The 18,106-nt window shown below is 33.4% G+C and overlaps 1 protein-coding gene across 2 annotated transcripts in view; it reads right to left on the reverse strand.

The window, feature by feature from the left end:
• Positions 1-18,106, reverse strand: part of LOC120417363 (inactive dipeptidyl peptidase 10) — a 401,896-nt gene that overhangs the window by 108,152 nt on the left and 275,638 nt on the right. For both annotated transcript variants that reach the window (XM_039579377.2, XM_039579376.2), the window contains one exon: positions 542-637. In XM_039579377.2, the coding sequence (XP_039435311.1) occupies positions 542-637 (96 nt within the window). The remainder of the gene's footprint in view (positions 1-541; positions 638-18,106) is intronic.

The following is an 18,106-nucleotide window of genomic DNA, read 5'->3' on the forward strand; positions in this document are numbered from 1 at the left end:
TGGAGACTTGTATGGGTGAACCAATGACGCAAAATAGCTTATTTGGTCATAGGGAAGGCCCCCACAAAGTTTGAGCCAAATCAAAAAATACAAAAATTAAAAATGGTCGAAATCGGCCGATTTCGTAGAGAGTTGCTCACATACAAATAAAACAATCAAAAATTTCAATCTCAAGCAAATTTGTGAAATATTTGGAGAACTTATCTTCAGGAAAATTCATTTTTAATTGTTTAAGCCTTGTGTTTTTTTGAAAAACAATTGAAAACAAGTATTTTTTTTAGAGTTTCACTGAAAAGATACAGCCACTTAAACCCATATCTGGCCTTAAAGAACAAATGGCTTGGTTGTCGTGGTTTGCATACTACTTTGAAATTGCAAAGCAAAAAAAAAAAAAACAGATCCTAAATTCAGAATTACGAGCAAAGTTGTGTGAATCAAACAAGTCGCTAGAATCCTACAACTTAAGCTCCCCGTCCATTTTGAAAACATCCCAGCTTGAATTTATTCCGCTTCAGCAGCAGCAGCAGCAGCAAATACTTACCACCGATGTCACAATCAGGGCCAGCACGCAGATGATGACGAGCAGGGCAATCAAAATTCCGCGCCAGTTGCGTTGATTTGGATTGGCCGAAACCAGCTGGAAAAAGGAGAAAAAAAAAGAAGGAAAAAAGTTAAAACCGGTGAAAAACTTGGGTTGGAAAATAGCTCGCCGCCGCCGTGTGGAAAACTTTGCTGGCAGCGAAATGAAAATGTTTGTTCTTTGTTTGGTTGTCTTTGTCTAACGGTGGTGGGGGTATTGTTATGGGCTTATAAGTGTGTCTGTGATTTATGTTGCGGTGGTTTATTGAAATATTTATTTGGTTTGTCGGGATGAGCTTTTGATGAGATATAAAAGTGTGTGTTTTTATGTTTGGGCTTGATTATTTGCGATTATTGAAAAGCTTTAACAATATTTTTCGCGTCATTTGATTTGTTTTTTTCGTGTTGTATTTTGTTTAGAAAAAATACAAGGATTGTCTCAGAATTTTTAGCTGAAACATTCGACCTCATGAGGCACTGACAATCAAGATGACAAGAATGATGAAAAATTGTGAAGTTGACATATTTTGTGCTAATTTACACAGAAAAAAAAAATCAATTCTCGTAATCGTGAATTAAGTTCACGAATGTGAGAACCACGAAGCATGAGTATTGTGCATTTGCACTATAAACGTGAATATTTTTCTTCGTGGTTCTCGCATTCGTGAATTTTATTCACGATTTCGAAAATTGTTTTCTTTCAGTGTAGCGAGCTTTGAAACTCAAAACCAACCCTTGCGGTAAAAACAGAATGACATCAAATGCGCTTTCATCATTTCCATCGCAAACGCTGACAGAGTTGATGAAAGCCCTCAGCTGGGATAAAGCTCTATCACTCCGAAAGATTGATGAAAGCACTTGAAGCTCGAGGAGGAGGGGTTTTCAACTGATTACAACAAATGGGTTGCTGGCTTCGACTTGTCATATTAACAACTTAAGAAATATTACAAAAATTACAATTTGGTAACTTTTACGATGATAAAATTCATACAACTCAATTTAAAACAATTTTCTTCCTTTACACAACACAAATCCGCATCCGTCAGCTGCTATTCTTAGTTTCCAAGGAAATTCAATCCTCGCCCACGTCGTCGACTGGAAAACGAGAACAAGATACACCACTCTAGCCCCAGTCAGGTGGTGAAACCTGGAAAATCGTTCAGTTCATTACGGACCACAAATTGGTGCTAGGAAAGAGCTGGTTCACCATTCTACCCACATACAGTTAAGCTAGGTAAGACACAGCCAGAGACACAAAGTGGGAGCTTAGCATTTGATCTTTGCCTCTAGAGTTCACAGTTTTGCAGAAACCCACAGCCTTTCGGGGAGTTTTTGAGTTAATTATTCAGAAAGTTTGGTTTGCATTGCAATGTCTGAGCCTGGAGGCAAATTCTATTTGTGTTACTTCTCGGAAATGTGACAAAAGTAGTATTTAATACCAAAATGTGCTAACAGATTTGCTTCAAATCGTTATGGCAATTCTTCTATGGAATGTTTGGCCCAAAATATTTATTTCAATAAGATCGTAAAATTTCACAAATCATTTTTTTTTCTCAGAATCAATAATTGGATCATTCGTTGCTGAGCTGAGATATTCGCATTAGAATATGTAGAAATGTTTGGATGTGACTTAAAAACTAAAATTTTCTTGTTTCTTTATCTTCTATTTGCCCAACCTTCAATGTCTCTTAGAAAATTGTATTGAACTAAACTTTTCGAAAAAAATATGTTCGATTGGAAATTTGATTTTACATTAAAAACTAAAGTCGTTTTTTTGTTCCCTAAAACATATAAAAATTAAAAAAATACGGATTTTGTAAAATTTATCTTTTGAGAAAACAGTTAATTTTAAAACCGTGTACCTATTTGTTTCCTCATCAATACCTACAAGTTTGCCGAAGACACTTAATCAATCAGAGAATTCCTTCAAAAGTTACAGATTTTCGAATATTTACGTACCATACCAAAATTGTATGGAGACTTGTAGGTATCGGTCGGGGGGATGGCAACCCTATTCCAACCAAAGAAAACTGACAACAGTCGACATTAGTACGGTTGTCAAATGAGAGCCGACAACAAAAAAAAAATAGCTATCAAATGGTAGCCCATAACAAATCAATGTTTGGGTTTTTGATTCTCAAATTTCCCGCAATTCAAACGATAAATACCTGAAAAAACACGTGAATTGTGTTGCTGATGGTAAAATCTATCATATCCTTAGAGATTTTTCTGTTTACCTTTTTTTGCTTTTTTTTCTTTTGGTCGATCAAACAGTGCGCCCGTACACTGTGAATCGGCATTACAAATTTTTCAGTTTGGTTTTACACATTTGCATGGGACTTTTGAGTTCTTGGTTAAACTCAAAACATTACACCTTTCGTGTTACCAAAGTAATATCAATAATACTGATTCACTGTGTTTGTAATCTGAACCTCCAAGATGGCGGCTTCTTCGCTACCCCCTGGTATTGGTGAACAAATGGCACAAAATGGCTTCTTTGATCGAAGGAAAGGCTCCCACAAAGTTTGTGCTAAATAAAAAAATCAAATAAATAAAATGGTCGAAATCGGTCGATTTCGAAGAGAAGTGCTCACTTGTTACAGTAGTAGAACTACAGGTATCAACTTCAGGATGTTCTCGGATGATCAAGAACATCCGATTGTATCAACAAAGTCAAAAAAAAAATCAAATCAAATTATTCGCTCTACAGCATTGCCTTGGCGTTCTCGATTGCGAGATTCCTACTCGAAACTAGGTGTTCGAAGGCTTGATTGTTGAGGCAATTGCAAACCTCTTTTTACACCTTAGCTTCCATCCACCCCGGGATTCGAACTGACGACCTTTGGATTGTTAGTCCAACTGCCTACCAGCGACTCCACCGAGGCAGGACCCAGGGAGACGACTCTTACACCTGGACTGAGCTAACGACCTAACCTTTTTTAGGTTAGTCCGGGACCAACATTTACTTCCCTTCCGACGGAAGGCGTGATCAGACAAATCTCGTCTCGAAAAATGCCACCGGGACCGTCTGGGATCGAACCCAGGCCGACTGGGTGAGAGGCAATCACGCTTACCCCTACACCATGGTCCCGGTAGTAGTACCATAATCTCTGAGGTAATACGGATATGATCCGGGGTCAAAATCCAACGACTTGTTGCTTGTTACAGCAGTAGACTCGGTAGGTTTTAGTTCTATAGGCATAAACATTGACTCCTTTTTGCCTTCCTCACCTTACTGAGGAAAGGCTATAAAATCACTCGAAAACTGAACTTCTCAATTAGACCTCCTAGACCCACCTTCATGTGTACCTATCGACTCAGAATCGAATTCTGAGCAAATGTCTGTGTGTGTGTGTGTGTGTGTGTGTGTGTGTGTGTGTGTGTGTGTGTGTGTGTGTGTGTGTGTGTGTGTGTGTGTGTGTGTGTGTGTGTGTGTGTGTGTGTGTGTGTGTGTGTGTGTGTGTGTGTGTGTGTGTGTGTGTGTGTGTGTGTGTGTGTGTGTGTGTGTGTGTGTGTGTGTGTGTGTAGGGATGTGGGTCTGTGCACCAAAAAATATGCACTCGATTATCTCAGCACTAGCTTAACCGATTTGGACCGTTTTGGTCTCATTCGATTCGTCTTAGGGTCCCATAAGTCCCTATTGAAAATTATGAAGTTTAGTAAAGTACTTCAAAAGTTATGCTAAAAAAACGATTTTGACTAAAGTCCGAAAGATTGTAAAAAGGGTGGTTTTTGTAAGAAACCCCAGCATGTTATACATTTCTAGAAAGGTATTTAAAAGACCTTTCCAACGCGACCAATACAATGAAGATCTGACAACCCTATCAAAAGTTATTAGCAATTAAGTGTTATTTATGCACTTTTTGGAAGCCGGATCACAGATATCACGATGAAAACGTTGTCCGGATCTATCATGCAACCCGTCGTTGAACAGGTAATCAAAAGACCTTTCCAACGCGTCCAAAACATTGAAGATCTGACAACCCTATCAAAAGTTATAAGCACTTAAGAGTTATTTATACACTTTTTGGAGGCTAGTTCTCAGATATTTAGATGAAAACGTATTCCAAATATATCATGCGACCTATCTTTGGATAGGTAATTTTAAGACCTTTCCACGAGCGTGTCTATTTTGGATAGCATTACCCTTTGAATGAGAGGAAGGCACCAACCACCTAAGGGTGGATTAAGTAACGTTTTTTATTTTTGATTGGTATGGCAGATTTGCAAAATAAATTTATTTTTTCAATTTTTTTTTTAAATTTTATTAGCTTTTAAGGCTTTTAATTAATTGTTATTCTTATAAATTGGAAGTTGTCAGATTTGTTTTTGTCAAGCTTCGTGTGTGTACCGGGTTCGAGTTAGTTTTGAACTATTTCGTTTGACAATTCTAAACCGATCAAAGAAATTGTTTGAAAAAATCGTTGTTTTGTGAGTTATTTTAATTATGTTTAGTCTTTTGTAATTTGTGAATCAAATCTGGATTTGTTTCAGATTCTTGATGGCCGCGATCTGCGTTAAACGTGGTTTTAATTTTACGAAATTCATTCATTTGTAAATGGTGGAGCAAAAGAACAACTTTGTGAAAGCATTTAATTATGATCATAAATAAGTTCATAGTGAATAAATTCAGCCCTTTTAAAACACATTGAAAAAAAGTATGATAAAATTTACATGATATCATTAAATATCTGGCATACCATAATTTTCTATGTACCTTGACCATAACTGACAGCTCGCACGACCTAGATGATGCGTTATCAAAATCTAGCGACCTCTTGCTCGTAATGGCCGTAAACACTTGAGCAATAACTCCAGGAAGTATTCAGATGTTGCTAGGGAGTTCACGCAGTAGCTTCCACAGAAATTACAAAAAATAAAGATATTTCGCCATTCGTTATTTTCAGTGTGAGAACGGGCCTTGACCGATCTTATGCACTAGGTTCCTGACGAACACGCACTGCCCTTACTCCTACATCTCACCCTTGCTCTGAGTCAGTACGAGCAACACGCTAGAACACGCTTTGAGTGTTCGTGCCAGGCATGCATACCTTCTTTTCCGGTTACGCATTTTAACTCGGCCGGGGGTGGTACATTACGTAGGGTTTGATGTAAGTATAAGCGCCTAACCATTTAAAGTGTGCCTATCAACTTTCATTAAAGCAAAAGCTGTTTTATTTTTAGTTTAAATTTAAAAACTAGTTGTTATTTTACTGTGTATTGTTTTCTCCTGAAATCTTTCCTAGTGTTGAGTCGTGTTTATATGTTGCTATTTCTTTTGTCGCGGTGTTTTGTTACAATTTTTGGCCCTAAGCATGTTATAAAAGTTTACCAAAAGTGCAATAGTAATATCTGTGTTAATCCTTCAACCATTTCATAAATTGAGTAAGGGCTCCAACCTCACTTGTTTGAAAAAAGGGTGATGATTGAAAACAATAGACAGTAAAAGAGAACATATTTTATAAAAAATCAAGAATCAACAGTAAGAGAATGATGATTGTATTTTAAAGAATAAAAATGAAAAGTTGGATGTAGTAGATGTAAAATTAGACAATCGTTAATAAATAAAGATAAAAAACAAGCTTAGATTATAGAAATGATAATTTATAGGACAGATATAGAATTATTCAATTAAATAAATTCGCGATAAAATCCAAAAAGATAAGGCATTGATAAATAGACTTGATATTAGTAGTACATTAAGGAAAAGTATATTTTTAAGGAAAAAGCAAAGTTTGTTACAGCAGTATCAATTGGTAAAAAAATGTGGAAAAGCTTTGAGAGATAAGAGAATCAAAAGTTAGTAAAATCAAAATCAAATAATGGATATTAAATAGAAGAATCAGCGAAGAAGTGGCAATCAGTAGAGCAAAATAAAACCGTCTACAATCATAAATTACTTCCCTTTCCCACATTGTCACACCCCTTTCTTTTAGCCGTCTAGATTCTGATCCGCGGTGATCAAAGGTTTACGAGCCGTTTCCACAGGCCACCAGCTAGGTCATCATAAAAACCAAGCCAACGTGGAGGTTAGAAAATAAGACTCCTGCAAGGAACCAGAGCTATACTGTTCTGATCAAGATAATTCGGATGATCTCACAGAACTACGGAAGTAGTTAGTTGCGCTTCTTCCAGGATGTACCGAACCGAAGAGCACGCAACAAGATCAGTGCCATTGCATGCTCTTAGATATCTATCCTTGGACTGTTATTTCAAAAATAAAGATAATAAACATAAATTATTAATTAAATATATTATTAAAACTTCTGGTTCTATCCCATTCCCCAGAATCCCATTCCCCAGAAAAGTTTTATTTTTTTATTATGAATGTACTTTATTTCAATAAGTGAACAGTTTTAAAGTGTGAATTGTTCAGATTTCGCCTTTATTGTGATAACTGCTGACAAAAGTTGAATGTTTCCTTCTTTAAAGAAAGGAAAACTCTCTTGACTTGTGATAATTGCTGACAAAAGTTGAATTTTCCCTTTAAAGTTGAGTTTTTTTTCTTTAAAGCAGGGAAAACGCTCTTGTCTGTCAGTACTGCCGAAAAAAGTTTGATTTTCCCTTTAATGTTGAATTTTGACTTCTTTAAAGAAGGGAAAACTCTCTGGTCTGGCAGTACTGTTGCCAAAGATTGAATTTCCCTTTGAAGTAGAATTTTCCCTTGATTTTCCCTTTTTTACAAAAGGGATAACTCTCTTGACTGTCGAACTGCGTTAAAAGTTGAAACTGCAGCAGTTATCCCTAATATAGAGAGTTTCCCCTTCTTAAAGAATGAAAAAATATCAATTAGTGTCAGCAGTTACCACAAGTTATGATGCCTTCTTTAAAGCGATTTTAATATTGAATTAATGTTGAAAATTTAATTAATCATGCCAATTGACCATTATGCGCCATTATGCCAAATTATGTTATACCAAACAGCGTTATGCTAAATGGCATTTTACCAAATGGGAAACATAACATGTTTTTCAAGGTTCTAAATATTTGTGCGGATTGGGACATTCTGGGGAATGGAATTCTGGGGAATGGGATTCTGGGGAATGGGATAGAACCAAAACTTCTTAATGATTTTCCCAACATCCTGAAATGCTATAGGTGGACTCCCCGTTACTGGCAGAATGGACGTGTATCTGTGAGGGTAGCAAAAATAAGGGGTGGAAATGGAGGCGCATGGTTGTTTAAGTTGGTTCCATAGTATTTATACCCAAAATGTTAAAAGTTATTTATTCGCAGAAAACGGCTTAAAATTAAATTCTGTAGATTGGAGCGTGTTCAGGGAGCCCAAATCAACCATACCTTTATGAAACTTAAGCGTTTATCGTTATCAACTTTAAAAATGTCGTGTTGTGTTTTCTGTTGGATTCAGTATAAAATATATTTATTTTAATTGAAATGACATGGAATTCAATGACGATATTGAAATGTTAAATCAATGTTTAGATATGTATGGTTGGAAAGAATTGTGGAAAATTATAAAAAAAATCCAAGATAAGGCAATTTCAAATTGTATTTAAAGGTTATGTCCCCCTTCCTCCAGGTATACCGCCAGACAACAGTAAAATGAATGTTAGTGAATAAGCCAAATGTCATTTTTTAGATTTCCTCAAAATCACATAAAACTGGTTGAACATTTGAAGAAAAGTAGTTTAAAAAAGACACAATGAGTCATCCTTCAATTGCATGACTTTTACTCTCTCCAGGGAACATCCACACCGAGACGGGTCATTAAAGCTGTGGCGACTGCTGTCGGTCAGTGTATCGATTTTCTTTGTTCATTTATTTCATCCGGGGGGTGGTACTTGTTGACTGTGGGTGGTAATTTGTTACGAATCGATGAAAAATACGTTGCGAGAAAAACTTATTACAGCTGGGTATTTTCCACTGTTTCAAAAACAAATCAACCCAACCAATTGAAACATCCCTGGTGATTAATATCTCTCAATTTCTTCCACCCAAAATTTGTCATCATATTAGTCAACAAATATAACGACACGTTAATCCTCGCTTCAGATCGATCTAAACCCGATGTGTAAGTAGATTCGCAACAACTCGTGGCCTGCCCAAGACATGTTCCCATCAGCGTCAGCCCAGCCGTATCGGAAACGCAAACGATAAATCTTCCCGAAATTCGATACCAAGCCCTTGCGACTCGGTTGGTTGGTTGGCTGCGTCCTAATCAAACAGTAATTTGAGCAATCTTTCGCTCGTCAGGGCTTCCCCCGAATAACCTCTCCATCGGCAAAGTTTTGGCAAAGTACCTTGCGAATAGCACAATTTGATGAAGACATAAATTAGGCCCTCTTCCGAAGCATTGCTCAATTCTGGCTCCGTTTTTCTCTCGCAGTCAATAAAAGTGGGTGGAAGAAAGTTAGGCTTCTTTTTTTTTGCTGAGCAGGGTAGAACCACCCCACGTGTTGTAGGAGAACGTAATCTGACTGCAACAACTGTCTGTCTTAATTTTCTAGCGAACCTTTGGCCAATATCCGCAATCGAATTGAGTTTGTTGAGCTTCAGTTTGAACTGGGTGAAGTTTCTTTGGGCTTCCATTACTGGAAGTGATGTAATGTTTGCGTTTAAAGTTTTTCCGCTTGTCAGGTTTATTGGCTCGTTAGGATTCTTGAAAGTTCGTGTTGTAAACTATAGAAAAATATTGGGGTAATTCTCCGCCAACTCACACAACAGTTGCCTCGACACTTCTTCGATTTACGTGAAACTTTGTTCTAAGGGGTAACTTTTGTCCGTTTTTTGATATGGAACAATGGGCGGTACGACCCCTTCCGTTTTTGAGCATGCGAAAAAAAGTGTTTTTCAATAATTTGCATTCTAAAACAATGATGGGATAGAAGTTTGATGGAGCAGTTCTCTAGGATTTCGGTCATTCGATTTTTTTTTGTATTTTTTAATCCGACTGAAACTTTTTTGGTGCCTTCGGTTTGCCTAAAGAAGCCATTTTGCATCATTAGTTTGTTTATATAATTTTCCATAAAAATTTCGCAGCTGTCCATACAAAAATGATGTATGAAAATTCAAAAATCTGTATCTTTTAAAGAAATTTTTTGATCGATTTGGTGTCTTCCGCAAAGTTCTAGGTATGGATACGGACTACACTGGAAAAAAATAATACACTGGAAAAAAAATTGGTGATTTTTTTATTTAACTTTTTATCACTAAAAATTGATTTACAAAAAAAAAAACACTATTTTTATTTTTTTTTATTTTTTGATATGTTTTAGAGGACATAAAATGCCAACTTTTCAGAAATTTCCAGGTTGTGCAAAAAATCATTGACCGAGTTATGAATTTTTTAATCAATACTGATTTTTTCAAAAAATCGAAATTTTGGTCGCAAAAATTTTTCATCTTCATTTTTCGATGTAAAATTGAATTTGCAACCAAAAAGTACTTTAGTGAAATTTTGATAAAGTGCACCGTTTTCAAGTTATAGACATTTTTATGTGACTTTTTTGAAAATAGTCGCAGTTTTTCTTTTTTTTTAATTCGTGCACATGTTTGCCCACTTTTGAAAAAAATATTTTTGAAAAGCTGAGAAAATTCTCTATATTTTGCTTCTTCGGCCTTTGTTGATACGACCTTTAGTTGCTGAGATATTGCAATGCAAAGGTTTAAAAATAGGAAAATTGATGTTTTCTAAGTCTCACCCAAACAGCCCACCATTTTTCAATGTCGACATCTCAGCAACTAATGGTCCGATTTTCAATGTTAAAATATGAAACATTCGTGAAATTTTCCGATCTTTTCGAAAACAATATTATCAAAATTTTCAAATCAAGACTAACATTTCAAAAAGGCCAAACATTCAATATTACGCCTTTTTAAAATGTTAGTCTTGATTTGAAAATTTTGAAAATATTTTTTTCGAAAAGATCGGAAAATTTCACAAATGTTTCATATTTTAACATTGAAAATCGGACCATTAGTTGCTGAGATATCGACATTGAAAAATGGTGGGCTGTTTGGGTGAGACTTAGAAAACATCAATTTTCCTATTTTTAAACCTTTGCATTGCAATATCTCAGTAACTGAAGGTCGTATCAACAAAGTCCGAAGAAGCAAAATATAGAGAATTTTCTCAGCTTTTTAAAAATATTTTTTTCAATAGTGGGCAAACATGTGCACGAATTTTAAAAAATGAAAAACTGCGACTATTTTCAAAAAAGTCACATAAAAATGTCTATTTGAAAACGGTGCACTTTATCAAAATTTCACTGAGGTACTTTTTGATTTCAAATTAAATTTTACATCGAAAAATGAAGATGAAAAATTTTTGCGACCAAAATTTCGATTTTTTGAAAAAATCAGTATTGATTAAAAAATTCATAACTCGGTGAATGATTTTTTGCACAACCTGGAAATTTCTGAAAAGTTGGCATTTTATGTTCTCTAAAAAATATCAAAAAATAAAATTGAAATAGTGTTTTTTTGTAAATCAAGTTTAAGTGATAAAAAGTTAAATAAAAAAATCACCTAATTTTTTTTACAGTGTATTATTTTTTTCCAGTGTAGTTCGTATCCATACCTACAACTTTGCCGAAGACACCAAATCGATCAAAAAATTCCTTCACAAGATACAGATTTTTGAATTTTCACATATCATTTTTGTATGGACAGCTGCCAAATTTGTATGGAAAATTATACGGACAAACTAATGATGCAAAATGGCTTCTTTGGACATACCGAAAGCGCCAAAAAAGTTTCAGCCGGATAAAAAAACAAAAAAATAAAATTGACGAAAAAAGACCGATTCCGCAGAGAACTGCTCATGTCAAAGGGACTTTTATGTAAAATTGGACGTCAGATTTTATGGCGTACTCAAAATTCCAAAAAAAACGTATTTTTCATCGAAAAAAACAATAAAAAAAGTTTTAAAATCTCTGTCATTTTCCGTTATTCAACTGTATAAAAATTTTGTACGTGTCATGTTAAGGGAGATTTAATCCACTTTTTGAATATACAATAACCCGAAAGGGTCATTTTTTCATTTAGAGCAAACTTTTTTATTTAAAATTTCGTGTATTTTCTAACTGTCAAGAGTGTTACAATGTTCTATAAATTTGTAGAGAAGACAAATACAAAAATGTTGATATACAAACATAAGGGGTTTACTTGTAATCATCACGAGTTATCGCGATTTTACGAAAAAAAAAAAGTTTTGAAAAAGTTGGTCGTCGTTGATCATGGCCGTTCATGATCACCCGCGTCAGACACGGATCACGAAACAAAGAGAAACGCAAAAAGTAACTTTTTTGGAATTCCGTCGTGAAACTACTTACTTTTCCTGTCATCCTCGGACGACGAAACAGCCTACTTTTCTTTACCATAAATAACTGAATCGGTTAGTAACCCTTTTCAAAACAAATGCTGACAAGTTCTACTTTTCAGCGCTGAAACGTATGTTGAGAGTTGATAAATAGTAGTTTATGCAACAAGTTGCAAAAAGAGGATTTTTTCAGCACGAGTCGTACACGTTTACAATAATTTATTTGCAAAAAAAAAAAAATCAAAATGTTCAAGTTTTTAAAATGTTTTCTTGCAATGAAGGCCGAAAAAGATACATTTAAAGGGCTAAACTATATTTTTGATATTTGATTTTTGAACTGTTTCTCGAGGATCAAAAACATTTATGGATTTTTTACGCAACTAATTTTAAACCCATATTTGAGGTGATGAAAGTCACTACCTTTTTTTGTAATAGTCCATTCTTCTCTGTTCATTTGGCACAGCCTGACAAAGAAAAAAAGCTATCCCACTCCCTGTGCGGGTGCCAGAAACAAGCATTCCAAAGTGGTTGTGGCTGTCAAGTAAAAGTGCAACGTGAGGAAAAGTTCGTCGTAACTCGCACACACACTGCCACTGATGGTACAATTCAATTGCATGTAAGTTGGCGTGACAATAGTCGATGTCATTTTTTTTTGCGGCACCACTTCAACTTGTGTTCGACACTTTGCAAACTGAAGTTGCATGATATCTCTATCTTCGGTTTGCGGGTAAAGTGGCATGTTGCTTGCATTGTGCTCAAAAGGGATGAAAACTTGTTCCCAATTTCCAACAAAACTTCCCACAAGCAACAAGAGACTTTCCAAGTAAGCCACATTGGACATGTACGACCCCCTCTGGGTGAAGCTTTCAACCCGGTGCTTGAAGGCACGCATGTGACGACTCTCTCCACCCCCGGTCTGACACGTGTCTGGCGAAGAGCTGGCTCTGGTTAGGCCTTAAATGGAAGAATGTTGTAAATACCACGCGGCAAGGTTGGTGCCAAGGGTGCGGTGCCTCCAAGTGGTGGGAGTGGGCAGTTACTTGTTTGCGTCGAAAGCCCATGGGGTTGATTGGAGGTTCCACGTGAAGAGAAGCTTCATCAAACGCAGACAGTGCTTTGGCTGTAAGAAAAAGTTTGAACATATCAGATGGATGTCAGCTACATGTGTTTATTGGAACGGAAAATAAACTGATTAGTGAACTGGATTGAGGGGATTTATTAAGTTAAAATTTTAAGTTAGTAAATGATCACAGTGACTATGTTATACAGCACCAAAATTCAAAAAAAAATACAGTCTTCACAACTTTGAAATATTTCTCAAAGGAAATAAGATAGATAGTATGTATTTCAGTCGTACCACATTTACATTTAAGTATGAACAGTTCTTCAAAGAAATATATCGTTTGGAGAAGTCTGAGAGTTGCTGGCAGTCATTGATATCTTATATCAGAAAAGTAAAGATTATATGTTTTACTTATAAATCATGTAGATTTGTACTGTCACCAGCAAATCATATTATCAATAAAAAAGAACACAATCATTCCACAACTTTCGATCACAATTGTGACTCCACTGGAATAACCGTCACGGCCGATCACTGATAACAATTTCACGCTGTCCAAGCTAATAAAAGTCCACCAGAAAAGAAGGGGGTTGCTCTATCGAACATCGTCTTCCCTCATCGCCGGAGTCCGCACAATAAATCGAAGTCAAACTTTGGCCGATAGTTTCCTCCTCTGTTCCGCAAGAAATATTCCCCAGCAGAACAATTTCATTGCTAACGGTGTGCCAACGAGGCGAAACTGTGAGAGACGTCTTTGTCATGGAATCATAATCTGATCAGATCTCTAGTTTTATGGAGCATTTAAGTTGTGCGTTGCAGTTTGCATGAGCACTTTCTCGTGGATGTGAAAGCTGTGACATCGTCGAAGGTAGTGCTCTGAGAGCTTGGGGAGCTTTTACTGTCAAGTATCGTGTCTTGAAAAAGATTCGAAGAACTTTGGTATTGGAAATATCACATTTTTTTAAAATGAAACGTGATAACATAAATTACCAGTAGTAAATATTTAAATATCATAAACAGACCAGTTTAAACCTACATGACGGTAGTTCGAGAATAGCTCCTAAAACAACCAAGCACTTGAGTGAGAGTTCCTGTACACCGCTTTTTCGAGTGTGTGTGTGATCCGTGTATGTGTGCACGCCTCCGAACGATGATGTGGGAATAGTTATTGTTATGATTATCCCTCCCGCAGTTTGCTTTCGTTGCATTATGGAGCGGATGGAAGCGGATTTGCCGGCAGGAAGAATCACTTATAGCCAAAGGACGATCCTACCTTGCTACTAACTTTATGCAGGCAAATAGATGAGAAATCTGATTTTATTAGTGAGCGAATGTTGTTAGCTGCTTGAATGGGAAAGTTTGCTGCAATCTGAAAGTTTGATCTAATAATAGTCGTTTGTGTTGAGCAGAAGCGCACAAACACAAGTGATGGCATTGTTTGAAAAACATCTTAATCTCTTTTTATTCTAATACATCCCTTTGCAATCCAAATTGCTTAAGACACAACTAAAAACTAAAAACTAAAAACTAAAAACTAAAAACTAAAAACTAAAAACTAAAAACTAAAAACTAAAAACTAATAACTAAAAACTAAAAACTAAAAACTAAAAACTAAAAACTAAAAACTAAAAACTAAAAACTAAAAACTAAAAACTAAAAACTAAAAACTAAAAACTAAAAACTAAAAACTAAAAACTAAAAACTAAAAACTAAAAACTAAAAACTAAAAACTAAAAACTAAAAACTAAAAACTAAAAACTAAAAACTAAAAACTAAAAACTAAAAACTAAAAACTAAAAACTAAAAACTAAAAACTAAAAACTAAAAACTAAAAACTAAAAACTAAAAACTAAAAACTAAAAACTAAAAACTAAAAACTAAAAACTAAAAACTAAAAAACTAAAAACTAAAAACTAAAAACTAAAAACTAAAAACTAAAAACTAAAAACTAAAAACTAAAAACTAAAAACTAAAAACTAAAAACTAAAAACTAAAAACTAAAAACTAAAAACTAAAAACTAAAAACTAAAAACTAAAAACTAAAAACTAAAAAAACTAAAAACTAAAAACTAAAAACTAAAAACTAAAAACTAAAAACTAAAAACTAAAAACTAAAAACTAAAAACTAAAAACTAAAAACTAAAAACTAAAAACTAAAAACTAAAAACTAAAAACTAAAAACTAAAAACTAAAAACTAAAAACTAAAAACTAAAAACTAAAAACTAAAAACTAAAAACTAAAAACTAAAAACTAAAAACTAAAAACTAAAAACTAAAAACTAAAAACTAAAAACTAAAAACTAAAAACTAAAAACTAAAAACTAAAAACTAAAAACTAAAAACTAAAAACTAAAAACTAAAAACTAAAAACTAAAAACTAAAAACTAAAAACTAAAACTAAAAACTAAAAACTAAAAACTAAAAACTAAAAACTAAAAACTAAAAACTAAAAACTAAAAACTAAAAACTAAAAACTAAAAACTAAAAACTAAAAACTAAAAACTAAAAACTAAAAACTAAAAACTAAAACTAAAAACTAAAAACTAAAAACTAAAAACTAAAAACTAAAAACTAAAAACTAAAAACTAAAAACTAAAAACTAAAAACTAAAAACTAAAAACTAAAAACTAAAAACTAAAAACAAAAAACTAAAAACTAAAAACTAAAAACTAAAAACTAAAAACTAAAAACTAAAAACTAAAAACTAAAAACTAAAAACTAAAAACTAAAAACTAAAAACTAAAAACTAAAAACTAAAAACTAAAAACTAAAAACTAAAAACTAAAAACTAAAAACTAAAAACTAAATAAAACATAAAACATAAAACATAAAACATAAAAAATAAAACATAAAACATAAAACATAAAACATAAAACATAAAACATAAAACATAAAACATAAAACATAAAACATAAAACATAAAACATAAAACATAAAACATAAAACATAAAACATAAAACATAAAACATAAAACATAAAACATAAAACATAACACATAAAACATAAAACATAAAACATAAAACATAAAACATAAAACATAAAACATAAAACATAAAACATAAAACATAAAACATAAAACATAAAACATAAAACATAAAACATAAAACATAAAACATAAAACATTAAACATAAAACATAAAACATAAAACATAAAACATAAAACATAAAACATAAAACATAAAACATAAAACATAAAACATAAAACATAAAACATAAAACATAAAACATAAAACATAAAACATAAAACATAAAACATAAAACATAAACATAAAACATAAAACATAAAACATAAAACATAAAACATAAAACATAAAACATAAAACATAAAACATAAAACATAAAACATAAAACATAAAACATAAAACATAAAACATAAAAAATAAAAAATAAAACATAAAACATAAAACATAAAACATAAAACATAAAACATAAAACATAAAACATAAAACATAAAACATAAAACATAAAACATAAAACATAAAACATAAAACATAAAACATAAAACATAAAACATAAAACATAAAACATAAAACATAAAACATAAAACATAAAAAATAAAACATAAAACATAAAACATAAAACATAAAACATAAAACATAAAACATAAAACATAAAACATAAAACATAAAACATAAAACATAAAACATAAACCATAAAACATAAAACATAAAACATAAAACATAAAACATAAAACATAAAACATAAAACATAAAACATAAAACATAAAACATAAAACATAAAACATAAAACATAAAACATAAAACATAAAACATAAAACATAAAACATAAAACATAAAACATAAAACATAAAACATAAAACATAAAACATAAAACATAAAACATAAAACATAAAACATAAAACATAAAACATAAAACATACAATATTTTATTAGGTTTTAAAAATGGAAAGTGAGGTTTACAGAACGTCAAAATATTGTGGTGTTCAGGATTAACCTTTATCTTCAGAAAGTGAAACAGCAAATACCTACGATTTTAAACTGATCTTTAAATCACCATCCCACTAAATCCACATATTTCACTATTTCTGGTTACATGAACCCATCTGCATTGTCAGCAAGCTTAAGCCCACATAACTACACATTAGCCGTCCCAACATATCATGTAATCCCATGCCCACTCAAATGATGTTATGGCGTTAATTTAGTCACGTAATATTATTGCTAACGCTTCGTCATCCTCCCCAACCAACGGGGGGAGGAAAATCACAAAAGGTAACCAAAAGCACACGAGAGTTGCCTCCGGAGTGAACCTTTTTCCCAGGAATCCCAGACGCAAAGGACAAACATCAACCACAGGGACACGCAGCCAGCCCTTCCAGACATCTCCGATCTCTGATCTGGGGATGACGTTGCTTCTAACGAAAATAACAGATAGCCAATTCTGCAGGACTTCTCCGGGAAGGACCGTGTTTTGTGCGAAGGATGACGGTCGCCCCCGTGTGTGTGTGATACAATGGAAAGCCTACGGGGTAAGGATTTCCTGGAAAAGATTACCGAGATACGGCTCTGCTCTGCTCTCGGAAATGATGGATGAGTGCAAAGGATTCTGGAGTTACGTTTCTGTTTTGTGCTGATTTGTCAATAGTGTGAAGCAACTAATGTAGCGTAGGTGGTCCTTAAATACCAAATTTCTAATTTCAAGCCTGATTTTCGATACTTTGCTCAGTGGACCATACCGAAAAATTAAGTGGAAAATTTATTTTCCGAAAATGGTGATGTTTTGGAGAATTTGTTTTATATGTAATTTTATTTACATAAATATTTTAGGGGCTTTTTAAAAAAAAAGTCGTTGGACATGCCAATTCAAAAAACTTTTTTAATAACACCAAATAGTAGAAAACCTCGTTGGAAAATACGACGAGTGTTGAAAAAACCAAGTTTAGCAACGAAATACTAACAACATTTTTTACAATTCCAAAAAACGCTCTTATAATGGAATTTCTTGTCAAACACTCATGTGGTATTTATTGAAAGGTATTATTTAATTTTCTACTCTATTATTTTTAGCAGGGAAAAATAGGCCGTTTCGTTTCTCCAGAAGGACAGGAAAAGTTGACAGTTTCACAGCGGAATTGCAAAAAGTTTGTTTCTCAATCGTGGCGTCACTGGATCTGAATGTATTTAAGAACAAAAAACTAGGAAGTCATCTGGTTCTTCCAAAGT

Source organism: Culex pipiens, chromosome 2 (assembly GCF_016801865.2).
Source record: "Culex pipiens pallens isolate TS chromosome 2, TS_CPP_V2, whole genome shotgun sequence".
NCBI classification, from domain to species: Eukaryota; Metazoa; Arthropoda; class Insecta; order Diptera; family Culicidae; genus Culex; species Culex pipiens.